The 12,334-nt window shown below is 39.9% G+C and overlaps 1 protein-coding gene across 1 annotated transcript; it reads left to right on the top strand.

Moving 5' to 3' along the window:
- The first annotated feature begins 3,431 nt into the window (after positions 1-3,431).
- Positions 3,432-4,616, top strand: LOC107604792 (uncharacterized). Its single transcript, XM_016306486.1, has one exon. It carries the CDS (start codon positions 3,432-3,434, stop codon positions 4,614-4,616), a length of 1,185 nt encoding a protein of 394 aa, XP_016161972.1.
- The last annotated feature ends 7,718 nt before the right edge of the window (positions 4,617-12,334 follow it).

Below are 12,334 nucleotides of genomic sequence, written 5' to 3'. Positions count from 1 at the left end.
GACCATCCGTCTCCAGTAGCTCATATTCAAGTGGGATTAGAAAGCTAAGGGATATGAATTTTACCCACTTGAATGTTGTGAAGGATGATGGCAACTTAGGGGGAGGGGTTTCCAACAACTTTGGCAAGGTAATTTCAAGCTCCACTCCCTTGTGCTCTTCTTTGACATCTTCTACGTCTTGATCAACCTCTGCAAAATCTTCAACCATGATCTGCCTTGGAGGTTGTACGCTCTTCTCAACATCAACATCAAACACCGTGGAAGGAGGCTCTGTGACTGGACTTTCCAATGGAGGTACAGCATCTCTTAAGTCTGCAACCACTTCTTCCTTTTTAATAATTGCTGCTTTGTCCAGTTGTTTAAGTATAAAATCGTACTCATCCTCGATGTTTTTCCTTCCATGACAACTCCTTTCAACTATTCTTTCATCTTCAAGGGTCTCTCCTACCCTTACCCGTAGGGCCTCCTCTAGCTCTTTATGAAGTATGGATTCGCGAAGATGACTCCTTCTTTCCTGTTCCATACCAATAGCATAATTGGGATCATCTTGCTCTTGGATTGATGGATGTGGGTGCTCTTCCATGGATGGTGGTGATGGGATGGAGAGATTATTCTGTGGTTGACAAGGAAGTGCACTAGAGCTTGAGGGTTGATTGTTGAAGGTATTTGGTGGTCTGATTTGGGTGAAGAGAGCTTGTATAGTAGAGTTTAGATCGGCAAGTGCTTTCTCCATGGAGGTTTGGGGTAGATAGGAGGGTTCATTTGGTTCATAAGGTGGTTGGTATGGTGGATGAGGGTTAGGGTCATATGAAGGTGAGTGGTGGAAAAGGGCTTGTGAGTATGGTGGTCCCAAGTTGTGTTGAGGACGTTCATAGGCATATGATGGTGGTTGTTGATAGTCCATTGGAGGTGGTTGTTGCCATGAGGGTTGATTAAATCCTTGTGGCTCCTCCCATCTTTGATTGTTCCAACCTTGATGCCTGTTCTCATTGTAATTTCTTCTTCCTGCAACATAATTGTAACCAGACTCATAGCCAAAGGGGTGAGAGTTCATAGTAACAAATAAAAATTAAAAACGAAAATAAAAATAAATTTAAATTAAAAGGTTATGTAAATTTTGAATTTGAAAATTAAATTTTGAAATTTTGAATTTTTGAAATTTGAATTTTAATTTTTTGAAATTTAAAATTTGAAAATTTTTAAATTTGAATTTTGAAATTTGATTTTTGAAATAAGATAAGATAAAAATTTTAAAATAAAAACCAATAACCTCTTAACTTAAGAAAAAGTAAAAATAAAAACAAATAAACAAGCAAAAATAAAATATTTACAATAACCAATAACAAGGCACACGTTTGCAATTCCCCGGCAACGGCGCCATTTTGACGTTAGGATTTTTGCCAGTAAAGAATTTCATAAAAACAGTTGCGTTGTAGATATAGTCTCTAAACCGACAGAAATCCCTTCGTACAAATGTTTTGGTTGTCACAAGTAACAAACCCCTTTGAAATTGATAACCGAGTATTCAAACATCGGGTCGTCTTCTCAAGGAATTGCAGGGAAGTATGTTCTTATTATTGGTTATGAAGATTGTAAATTGGGGTTTTGGAAGTAAGGTGGGAATATGTTATATGACAAGTAAAATAAAATAGTAATAATAAAATCTCTTGGCAAGGTATAAGAAATTGGAAGTCCAGACTTAGTTATTCTTATCAATAACAATAAAAGTTGAATCTTAATTCCACTTAGTCAACCTTTACTAAAGTAAAGGAAAGTCAAGGGACTAATTAGTTTGATCTTCGATCCTATTTATTTCCTAAGAAAAGGTTGGGATTATTGAAGCTCAGTTCAATTAGCAAAGATAACAGTTATCAATTATGCTGTTGAATTGGATAACTCCTGAGTTACTGATTTCTTAACCAAAGCCAAAAGGGAAAAGTAAATCTACTGGAATAAAAATGCCTTCAGATGGGAAGTAATAATCATGTAAATAAAAGAAAGCAATATTAAACTGAAATGCCTCAAATTGCATTAACAAAAGAACTTAAATCTGACATAGACATGCATGGAAAAATAAATAAAAGAACATTGAACCTGGGATTGAGAGTCACTCCTAAAACTAAGAGAAGTCCTAAATCCTAATCCTAAGAGAGAGGAGAGAACCTCTCTCTCTAAAAACTACATCTACCCCTAAAATTGTGAATATGAGAGCCTCCCTATGAATGGATGCAATCCCCCACTTTATAGCCTCTAATCTATATTTTCTGGGCCGCGAACTGGGTTGAAAACAGCCCGGAAATTGCTGGAGAAGAATTCAAACACGCTGATTTCTGTCACTGCAACGCGGCCGCATGGATCACGCGGTCGCGTCACCTAGCATCAGAGGAACTATATCATATTATATATCAAATCGAAGCCCCGGACGTTAGCTTTCCAACGCAACTGAAACCGCCTCATTTGGATCTCTGTAGCTAAAGTTATAGCCGTTTGAGTGTGAAGAGGTCAGGCTGGACAGCTTAGCGATTTCTCCAACTTATTGTATTCCTTCCACTTTTGCATGCTTCCTTTCCATCCTCTGAGCCATTCATGCCCTATAATCTCTGAAAACACTTAACACACATATCAAGGCATCTAATGGTAATAAGAGAGGATTAATATTAGCAAATATAAGTCCAAAGAAACATGTTTTCAATCAAAGCACATAATTAGGAAGGCAAATGTAAAACCATGCAAATAGTATGAAAAAGTGGGTAAAGAGTTGATGAAAACCACTCAATTGAGCACAAGATAAACCATAAAATAGTGGTTTATCAGCTGCCGATCACGTCGACGAGCCTCTTACGGGTTGGCTGTGATTTCGTTGCTGATTCCGGCACGGCCAAGGATGATAGGTTGTGGAAGGTTGGAAGCAGCGGAGCTCAAGGTATGGCAGATAGTGCACAAGGGGCCAACTGTCTAGAGGCTGAACCGAATAATGAGCACTCTAACAATGATGACTCTGAGGACAGTGATGGAGTCCAGCAGGAGGACGGTACAATGCCAGAAACGGAAGCGACTTGCGACCCACTTATACCAGATTCATAGGAACGAATTGGCTTCAGGGATGATGAGGATAGTGTGGAGGATAGAATGCTTGCAAATGTTGATGAAGCCAGTGATAATGAGAGGTCAAGACTAAATGTGCAGCTGCTGGAAAACAAAATGCCTTGGGAATTGGCAAAGGAGTCAGGAGCGGAACTATATGATGAAGAAGAGGATATTATGACAGCTCTTCAACAGCAGAATGAAGAAATTGCTCGGAAAAAAAGACTGGCAAAGCAGAAGGCGAAAGCTAGACGCAGCAGACCCAAAACACAAAAAAAGGTGTGCAATATTTATTTAAAATGATTATTAGCTCTTGGAATGTTAGGGGGTTGAGGGGTGACGGTAAGATGAGGATGGTAAAGGATCTCAAGAGAAAAAATAGATTAAATATGTTAAGCTTGGTGGAGACTAAAAGACAGTCAGTGACTAGGTTTGATGTCTCAAAAATATGGGGGAATGATTGTGTTGGTTGGGAATATGTTGAGTCTACTGGTGCGTCTGGCGGGTTGTTGCTAATGTGGGATAACGGGTTTTTTGATATGAGGAATTGTTACAAGAATGAGAGATGGTTGTGTGTTGAAGGAGTCTTGTTGCAGAATAACTTTAATTGTGCTTTTATATTGGTTTATGGTGCTCATCTTAGAGACGAGAAGCTCGTTGTGTGGGAGGAGCTGAGCTACATAGCTGGCCTATGTCAGGTTTCCTGTTGTCTCATAGGAGACTTTAATGAGATTATTCATTGTGACGAAAGGAGAGGCACTGATAGATTGTCCGTGTCAGCGGAGGAGTTCAAAAACTGGATACAAGACATGGGCTTGGTGGATTTGCCGATTACTGACCGCAAGTTTACGTGGTTCAGAGGACGGTCCTGTAGCCGCATTGACAGGGCCATGGTGAGTCTGGAATGGTTGGAGGAGTTCCCAGAGACTCGATTACGAGGTGGTCCAAGGGGCTTGTCTGACCATTGTCCTATTATAGTAGAAGATAAGAGACTGAGAGGTGGTCCTAGACCGTTCAGGAGCCTGGACTCGTGGTTTACGCATGAAGGATTCCTGAGGATGCTAAAGGAAGAATGGAGAGGGCTAGGTGACGTACAGTTCACAGACAAGCTGAAGGCTTTGTCAGTTCCGTTAGGAAGATGGCATAAAGACAACTTTGGAGATATGGACAACAAAATTTTGAAGTTAGAGGAAGAGATTAAGAAGATTGATGACAGGGTGGGTGACGGGGCTTATGATGAAACGGTAGATGCAAGAAGGAAAGCGCTTGTGACATGGTATGAGAAATGGTATGTGAGGAAAGAGTTACATTGGAAGCAGATGTCGCGCTCAAGACATGCGAGAGACATGGATAAAAACACAAGGTACTTCCACAACATAGCTTCGGCGAGAAGGAGGAACAACAGGGTTGATGCACTGGTCATTAATGGAAGGATGATAAGGAATCAAGCTAGGATCAAGCTTGCGATTAGGGACTTTTACAAGGACTTGTATCATCAGGAGAAGTCACCATTCGTGGGGTTTAGAGAGTAGAAACGGTCTGGTGGAGAGAATCACTGAGGATGATGCTATGGCCCTGGAGCTACAAGCAACATCTGAGGAGGTTAGAGAAGCAGTGTGGGATTGTGACTCATTTAAGGCGCCTGGTAGTGACGGCTACAACATGAACTTTATAAAGAAGTGTTGGGAAGAAATTGGTCCGGAATTCATGGGAGCGGTGTTGGAGTTTTTCCAGTCTTCCAGATTACTAGCGGATGCTAACCTCAAATGGGTTGCGTTGGCCCTTAAGTTTACTGGAGCAAAGGAAATCAAAGATCTAAGGCCTATTAGTATGGTCGGGTGTATGTATAAAGTCATATCAAAGATGCTGGTCAGGAGAATGCGGACAATATTGCCACGGCTTGTAGGTGAGACACAGAGTGCATTTGTTAAGGGGCGGAAAATACATGACGGGGCACTCATTGCTTGCAAAACTGTTCAATGGCTAAAACAGAGAAAGAAGAAAGCGGCAATAATAAAGTTAGACTTCCAGAAGGCATATGATAGAGTCAAGTGGAGCTTCGTGGATCTTGTTTTACAGAAAATGAGGTTTGGAAGAAGGTGGAGGGGGTGGGTCATGGAGTGTGTAAGTACTGCCTCTATGTCAGTATTGATAAACGGTTCGCCCTCTCAGCCGTTTAAGATGGAAAGGGGCCTACGACAAGGTGATCCACTGTCTCCTTTCTTGTTCGTCCTTGTTATTGATGTCCTACATAGAATGCTTGAGGAGGCGGTTAGAAACGGGCGAATTTCTCCGCTACTGGTTGGTAGAGATCATATTGGACTATTGCATCTTCAGTTTGCAGATGACACCATACTGTTCTGCCCCCCAGAGGAAGAGACCGTGAAGAACTACAAGAGGATCCTTCGCTGTTTTGAGTTGATGTCGGGGTTAAGAATCAACTTTGAGAAATCAAGCTTGATTCCTGTTAATTGTGAGGCTCAGTGGGTCCAACGTATGTGCTGCGTATTGGGGTGCCAGGTAGCCGCCCTTCCAGTAAAATATTTGGGGATCCCGCTAGGAGCTAATCCAAGGTTGGTGAAGACTTGGAAGCCGATTGTTGACAAAGTGGAGGAAAAACTCAGCCTATGGAAAGCCAAGGTTCTTAATAAAGCCGGTAAATTGGTACTCATCAAATCGGTATTGAATAGTCTCCCTGTATATTACTTGAGTCTGTATAAGATGCCAAAGGCTATTGCGGAGAAGCTTATTTCCTTACAGAGAAGATTTCTATGGAGTAAGAAGGATGGTAGGAATGGTATGGCGTTGGTAAGGTGGAAGGTGGTGCAGGCACCCAAAAAATTCGGTGGGCTGGGTGTTGGGGATGCCATGCTGCGGAATACAGCCCTTCTCTTTAAGTGGTGGTGGCGCTTTTCGAAGGAGGATTGCCCACTGTGGAAGAAGGTGGTTTGTGCTTGTAATAACCTGAACCCAGATGTCTTGCTGTCCTCTCAGATTTTACCTATCAATGGGGGCCCTTGGAAGGATATCTGCCAGTTACAGTTTACGAGTCAGCAAGTAAGACAGAAGATAATTACTGGGTTGGCTATGGAGGTTGGCGATGGAAGAGGGACTCGATTCTGGGAGGATGTCTGGCTGCGTGGTGGTGCTCTGAAAGTCCAGTTTCCGAGGCTTTTCTCAGTCTCAAACCAAAGAGGATCTTTTATAGGGGATTGCGGGTTTTGGGATGGGGCTGAGTGGATATAGAACTTCCAATGGAGGAGAGAGCTATTTCAATGGGAGTTGGATTTAGTGAACCAGTTGCATGATGCTTTAAGACTGGTCAAACTGGATTATGGTAGTGAGGATCGAGTTGTATGAAAATTTGATAAACAAGGGATCTTTTCTACTAGATCTTTTATGCAGGTAATACAGGAGGACAACCTTCCACAGGATATAACAAGCTACAACTTTACAAGGACAATTTGGAAAGGTTTAGTTCCACCAAGAGTTGAACTGTTTGTCTGGTTTGTATTGACTGGTAGGGTCAATACGAAGGAGAGGCTGAGTCGGCTGGGAGTTATCCACCAGGAAGATATTCTATGTGTGTTTTGTAATAAGAGTATTGAATATGTTCACCACTTGTTCCTTGGCTATGATTTTCCTTGGCAGGTTTGGTGTGCTTGGTTAGCATTTGTTGGAAGGCAATGGTCATGCCCGGGGACGCTGAAGGAACATTTTATAAGTTGGACTGAGATATCAGCTAGCAAGGAGGAGCGTAAGAGGTGGTTGATGGGCTTTTGCGCGATTATCTGGAACATCTGGCTAGAAAGGAATAGACGGATTTTTCAGAACAAAGGAAAAGGGGTTGTTGAGGTCATCCATATGTCCTTCATGAACTATAAGGAGTCGTTAGGTGGAGATCCTTTTTGTTGTTGATGGCAATGCCGGAAATGACAACGGAATAAACAGTAGTCTTACTTGGAGTTGGATAGCTTAGTTTATGGTTTATTTTGGTTCGTTTTATTATTGTTCGCTCCACTTGATGTGTTGAGCTTATTTCTTCAAAAAAAAAAAAAACAAATGAAGATGCATATCTTAACAAATGCTTTTATAATAAAAAAATTGCATCACACTTCTCACATAATTTAATTTACTATTGAAAAAAGTAAGTATATTATATTATCCCCTTTATTATTAGATAATAAGTAAATTATTAAATATATAAATGAGAAGTTCGTATATTATCACTTCAATAAATTAGACTGGTTTATCATATCTTATAGTTAAAAAAAATATGTGATGAACATTAATACACACAGTGGTGGTTAACAAAAATAAAGAATTTACCTTAGCTTATTATAAAATATGAATGAGTAGTTAGTTTATTTCTCATGACGCCTAAAATAATAAAAAATCTTATGTCTTTGTGTGTCCTGTGTGTTGTCTCAACTTTTCGTAAATAATAATTTTCTCTGTTACAATTGCATTATAATAATTCTCCTTTTTTTTGTTACTTTTGTGCTATTGATTGTATTCTTTGTGTGACTTTTTTTTAGAAAAGCAGGAGTAGTCTATAACAAGCTCTACGCACATAAATTCAAAAAATTCAAAAAATTTTAAAAAATGTTCTACTATCTTTTAAATTTTAATTTTTCTTATTACAAAGATGTGATTAATTTTCTTTGTATTTGTATGTAACCTTAACTCGCTATAAAAAACATCACAAATGTTCTACTAAGACTGTTAGCAATTATCAAAAGAACAAGAATTTATCTCAAGGCAATATCCAGCCATAAGAGTATTTTTTACTTTTTGCATACAAAAAGGTATTCCTTTCATAATGAGATAAACTTAAAAGAATGTTATAATGAATGTTGTATTGTCTATTGCCAACTGATGCTATTTAAGTTATCCCCATGAGATGAGTATTTACAAGACTTATATATTCTTTATTTTTATGGCTAGTTATATTTCCAATCTTGGTGAGTTTTCTTTGGTTTAAGTTATTCTTTATCAATATTTGATGTATGTCATAATTTACTTTTTAAAATATGACATTGATGAACATCTTTGTTAAAACTAAAGGAATTTTAGAACTAATGAAAAAATTATACGACAGTAAAAAAATAGAGAAGTAGCGTATTATATCTTAGAGTTCAAGAGTTACACTAGAGGCAAATTCTACAGGCGCGATGCGGTCTATGGTAACAATGCTTGTTTGATGGCTACAATAGCTAACTCCCTTGAACTAATTTGTGACTGACATGTGAACAGTGGAATTCAGTTGACTTTTGTTTTAAGGTTTTTAATAGCGGTAAATTAGTTAAAAAAAAAGGTAAATATAGTTTTATTTGATTGACAGGATCCAACTGAATCCGTTGGTCCGACCCGAAACAAAATATCTAACCTACCCAGTTCTTCTTCTTCTCCCTTCGAATGATTCCTACACACTGCTCCATGGTTGGTGAGGATTTCCTGAGGTTGTGATCACCGGAGCTTCGTCACATTCTGGTTCTATAACCTCCGCCATGCCTTTTGAAGGGCGCCACTGCCGCGACGAAAATCTTCTAACCACCTCGGCGGTGATCGCCTCTGCACTTCCTCGTGGATTCCATCCGCCACTGCTTGGAGCATGATCCCTGGGGTTTTCCGTCTAGCTTTTATCTCCGCTCTCTAACCGCTATTTTTTTCTGCTGTCATAGATTCCAAATCTCTGTTCTGGATGAGGTTGTTTATAGAACTTCGCCGCCATCTCCTGCTGGAACCCCTTCTCTCTGGTTGAACGTTATCACTGCTGTCCCATGGATCTACTTCCTCCGTAATGCCCCTCGGCTCCTCGCCACTCCGTCGATTCTTTTCCCTCGCTGTTTGGAGGCCGTTCTCCAACTCCGATTCCAAAGACATTCATACCCCTCGTACTGTCGTACAGCATCTATTTTCAATGCCATCCATGGAATAATTAAAAATGAGTTTATCATACTTAATCTCTAAACTCAATTTAGCACTCCGTACAAATGTTCAACTTGTCAACATATTATTGGCTAATCAATTCATAGTCATTTGTAGCGATCAAAAACATGGCCACCAGAGATACCACCATTATATAAGAAGATGAGTACGTAATACGAAGTATTAAAAAAGTGAATATTTTCATGATGACATCTTCACATAGAAATAGTATTATAGACTATTAAATAAATTGATATGTTTGATTAAATATATTTAATTAATCATCTAAAAATTTATAATATCATTTTAATTTACGGAAAAGCTCTGCATACAAGCCATTAGGGCTTGTATGCTTTACAAGCTCATTAAACAATAAAACGAAAATACGCCCTGCTCCACATACGTTGATTACACGCGCTATATAAGATCCTGCGTATATCTAACTACCAAATTTAAAATATTTGTTTCCTTCTTCGTTTTTGTTATTTTGAGATTTGGTTGTTCTTCTTCTCGCGCGTCTTCCCTCGTTCTTCTCCGTCGTTCTTTTCCTCTCCCTTTCTCACTGGTATGTTCTTCGTTTACATTACTTTTTTCTCTCTCTGCAACTCGAGCTTCGTTTTCTATTTTGATTTGTTGTTTTCTGAAATCAAAGTTTGAACTCGTTTTGAAGATAATGGATCATTCCACCTCAGATTCTCAGCTGAATCCAGGCGAAGTAGATTATGAATTTGAATCTAACGAAGTTCCTGAGGTTTGATTTACATAATGAATTTTCTTTCAGTAATTTTTATAGCATTGTGTAGTTGAAAAATTGCTGAACATTGACTGTGAAACTAACACATTAACATGAATCTGTCGATTCAATGTATTAGTTGTGATTAATTACCTGGAATTTATAGCAGACGCTCGGGTGTAGATCAGGTCTTTTTTTGGGTGTATTTTTGCTAGAAGTGTGGGTGTATCTACACTACTGGTTTTGTTATTTTTAATTGAGTTGTTGTTGTTCAGGTGTATTATATCAGACATGATTGGGTGTGTTTTTAGTTTTTGACATGGTGTATTCTGCAGCCTGTGTATTTACAGTTTATGGCTTTAAAGGTCATTGTGTAGTTGAGTTGTTGCGGTTCGGCTGTATCATATTAGGCATGATTGGGTGTATTTGAATCATATCTATGGGTGTATTCACAGTTTCTGACACGGTGTATTGTGCAGCCTCTCTCGGTTGTTGATGACGAGCTTGTTCCGAAGGTTGGAATGACCTTTACCACCCTTGAAGATGCTGAAAAATTTTACAGGAACTGCGCCAAGGCTGCAGGTTTCTCTACAAGAGTTCGGTGCACAAATAGGAAGGGAAACGAGATTAAGAATCAACTGATTACATGTAGCAGAGAGGGAAAATGGAAATCTAAAATATCTCCGACCGAGAAGACCAATCCTACAGCCGGTTTAAACTGTCCTGCAAGAATTTATATACACACATTGAAGGATGTCGGTGCTTGGATTATTTCAAAGGTTGTGCTCGATCATTCACACCCCTGCTGTCCAAGCAAAGCAGAGATGCTCAAACAGCACAGGGAACTAAGCATGTCCATTCGTCGTACAATAGAGAATAACGAGGAGGCCGGTATCAGACCAAGCAAAACATACCAATCATTTGTTGTGGCTGCCGGGGGTCATCGCGAGTTAAATTTTATCGAAAAGGACGTGAAGAATTACATTACGAGGGAAGTGCGGAATGTTTCCGAACAAGAAGATGCAAAGGAATTCGGGAAATATTTGTTAAGAATGAAAGAGAAGAATCCGAATTTCTTTTTTGAGCTCCAACTCGAAGAGGATCAATCGATTAAGCTGGCTTTTTGGGCCAATGCAAGAAGCAGAGCCGCCTTTGAGTATTTCGGAGACGTCATTTCATTCGACACCACCTACAATACAAACAGGTAACAAACTGTCCCTGTTTATGATGCTAAATTAATTTATTTTTACGAATCCGCATCAGAGGTGTATATTGGCTGTTTCATTGGGTGTATGCGAAGCATTTGTTAAGGTGTAACTAATGATTTTGCATTCTGGACCATGGTAATTTATTTCAGGTATAATTTGGTCTGTGGTTCTTTTGTCGGGGTGAATCACCACGGTCAGTCAACACTTCTCGGATGCTCTTTGATGAAGAACAAAGAAATTGAATCATTCAAATGGTTATTTCAATGCTGGCTTCGTTGCATGGGAGGAAACGCTCCGAAAGGGTTTCTCACCGATCAGTGCGCATCAATGAAAAGGGCTTTAGAGGCCTGTATGCCAACAACAATTCACCGTTGGTGTATTTGGCACATCATGAAGAAGATTCCAAGCAAATTAAATGGGTACAAGGGACATGCCGATATCGAACAAGAAATAAGCCAAGTTGTTTGGAACTCTCATAGCAAAGACTCATTCGATAGGAATTGGAATGATTTTCTGCTGAATTTTGGTCTTGCGGACAACAAGTGGCTTTCAGGTAATGTCTTTTTAAAATCTGCAGCAGAGGTGTATATTGCATGTTCTCTCGGGTGTATTTACAGTCTGTGTTTGGGTGTATTATGCAGATCTGTACGAAGACCGTCACATATGGGTTCCTATCTATCTGGATCACCACTTCTGGGCAGGGATGAGAAGCACACAAAGGAGCGAGAGCATGCATTCATTTTTTAACAAGTATATCATCCGGAACAGCTCGCTTATTCAGTTCGTCAAACAATACGATAATTGCCTCGGAAGCAGGGAGCAAGCAGAGAGAGAATCAGATGCTGCAGATTTTCATACGGTCATACCGTGTGCAACCAAATCCTCCATTGAAGCTCAGTTTCAAGAGGCGTACACTCACGCAAAGTTTAGGGAAGTCCAAGCGCAATTCAGAGGAAAGGCGAATTGCATCACCAGATTAAAGAATTCCGCTCTAGACTATTCAGTATACGAAGTCGGAGAACAAGTTTCCAGCTCAATATTCAACAAGTTCGTGGTTACTTACAACTCAGTTGGAGCCGAGGTAAAATGCCAATGCTTATTATTCGAGTCGAGAGGGATACTGTGCCGTCACGCACTAAGCGTGTTAAGCTTCGAACAAGTAAGCCAAGTGTCCCCTAGATACATATTGGAACGATGGAGCAAAAAGGTAAAGAGGCGACACACACACATCAAGAGCAGCCACGACGAGCCACTAATGGAGCCAAGAAGCAAGAGGTTCGACCAATTGGTTTTTCGTTCGCAAAATATTTGCGAATTTGCCTCCGAATCGGAGGAGCTGACTGCAATTCTGCACCGTGCGTACGATAACGTCATGGCC

This window comes from Arachis ipaensis, chromosome B1, assembly GCF_059453495.1.
Source record: "Arachis ipaensis isolate K30076 ecotype BB chromosome B1, ASM5945349v1, whole genome shotgun sequence".
NCBI lineage: Eukaryota > Viridiplantae > Streptophyta > Magnoliopsida > Fabales > Fabaceae > Arachis > Arachis ipaensis.
This window is presented reverse-complemented; position numbering and strand designations above follow the sequence as displayed.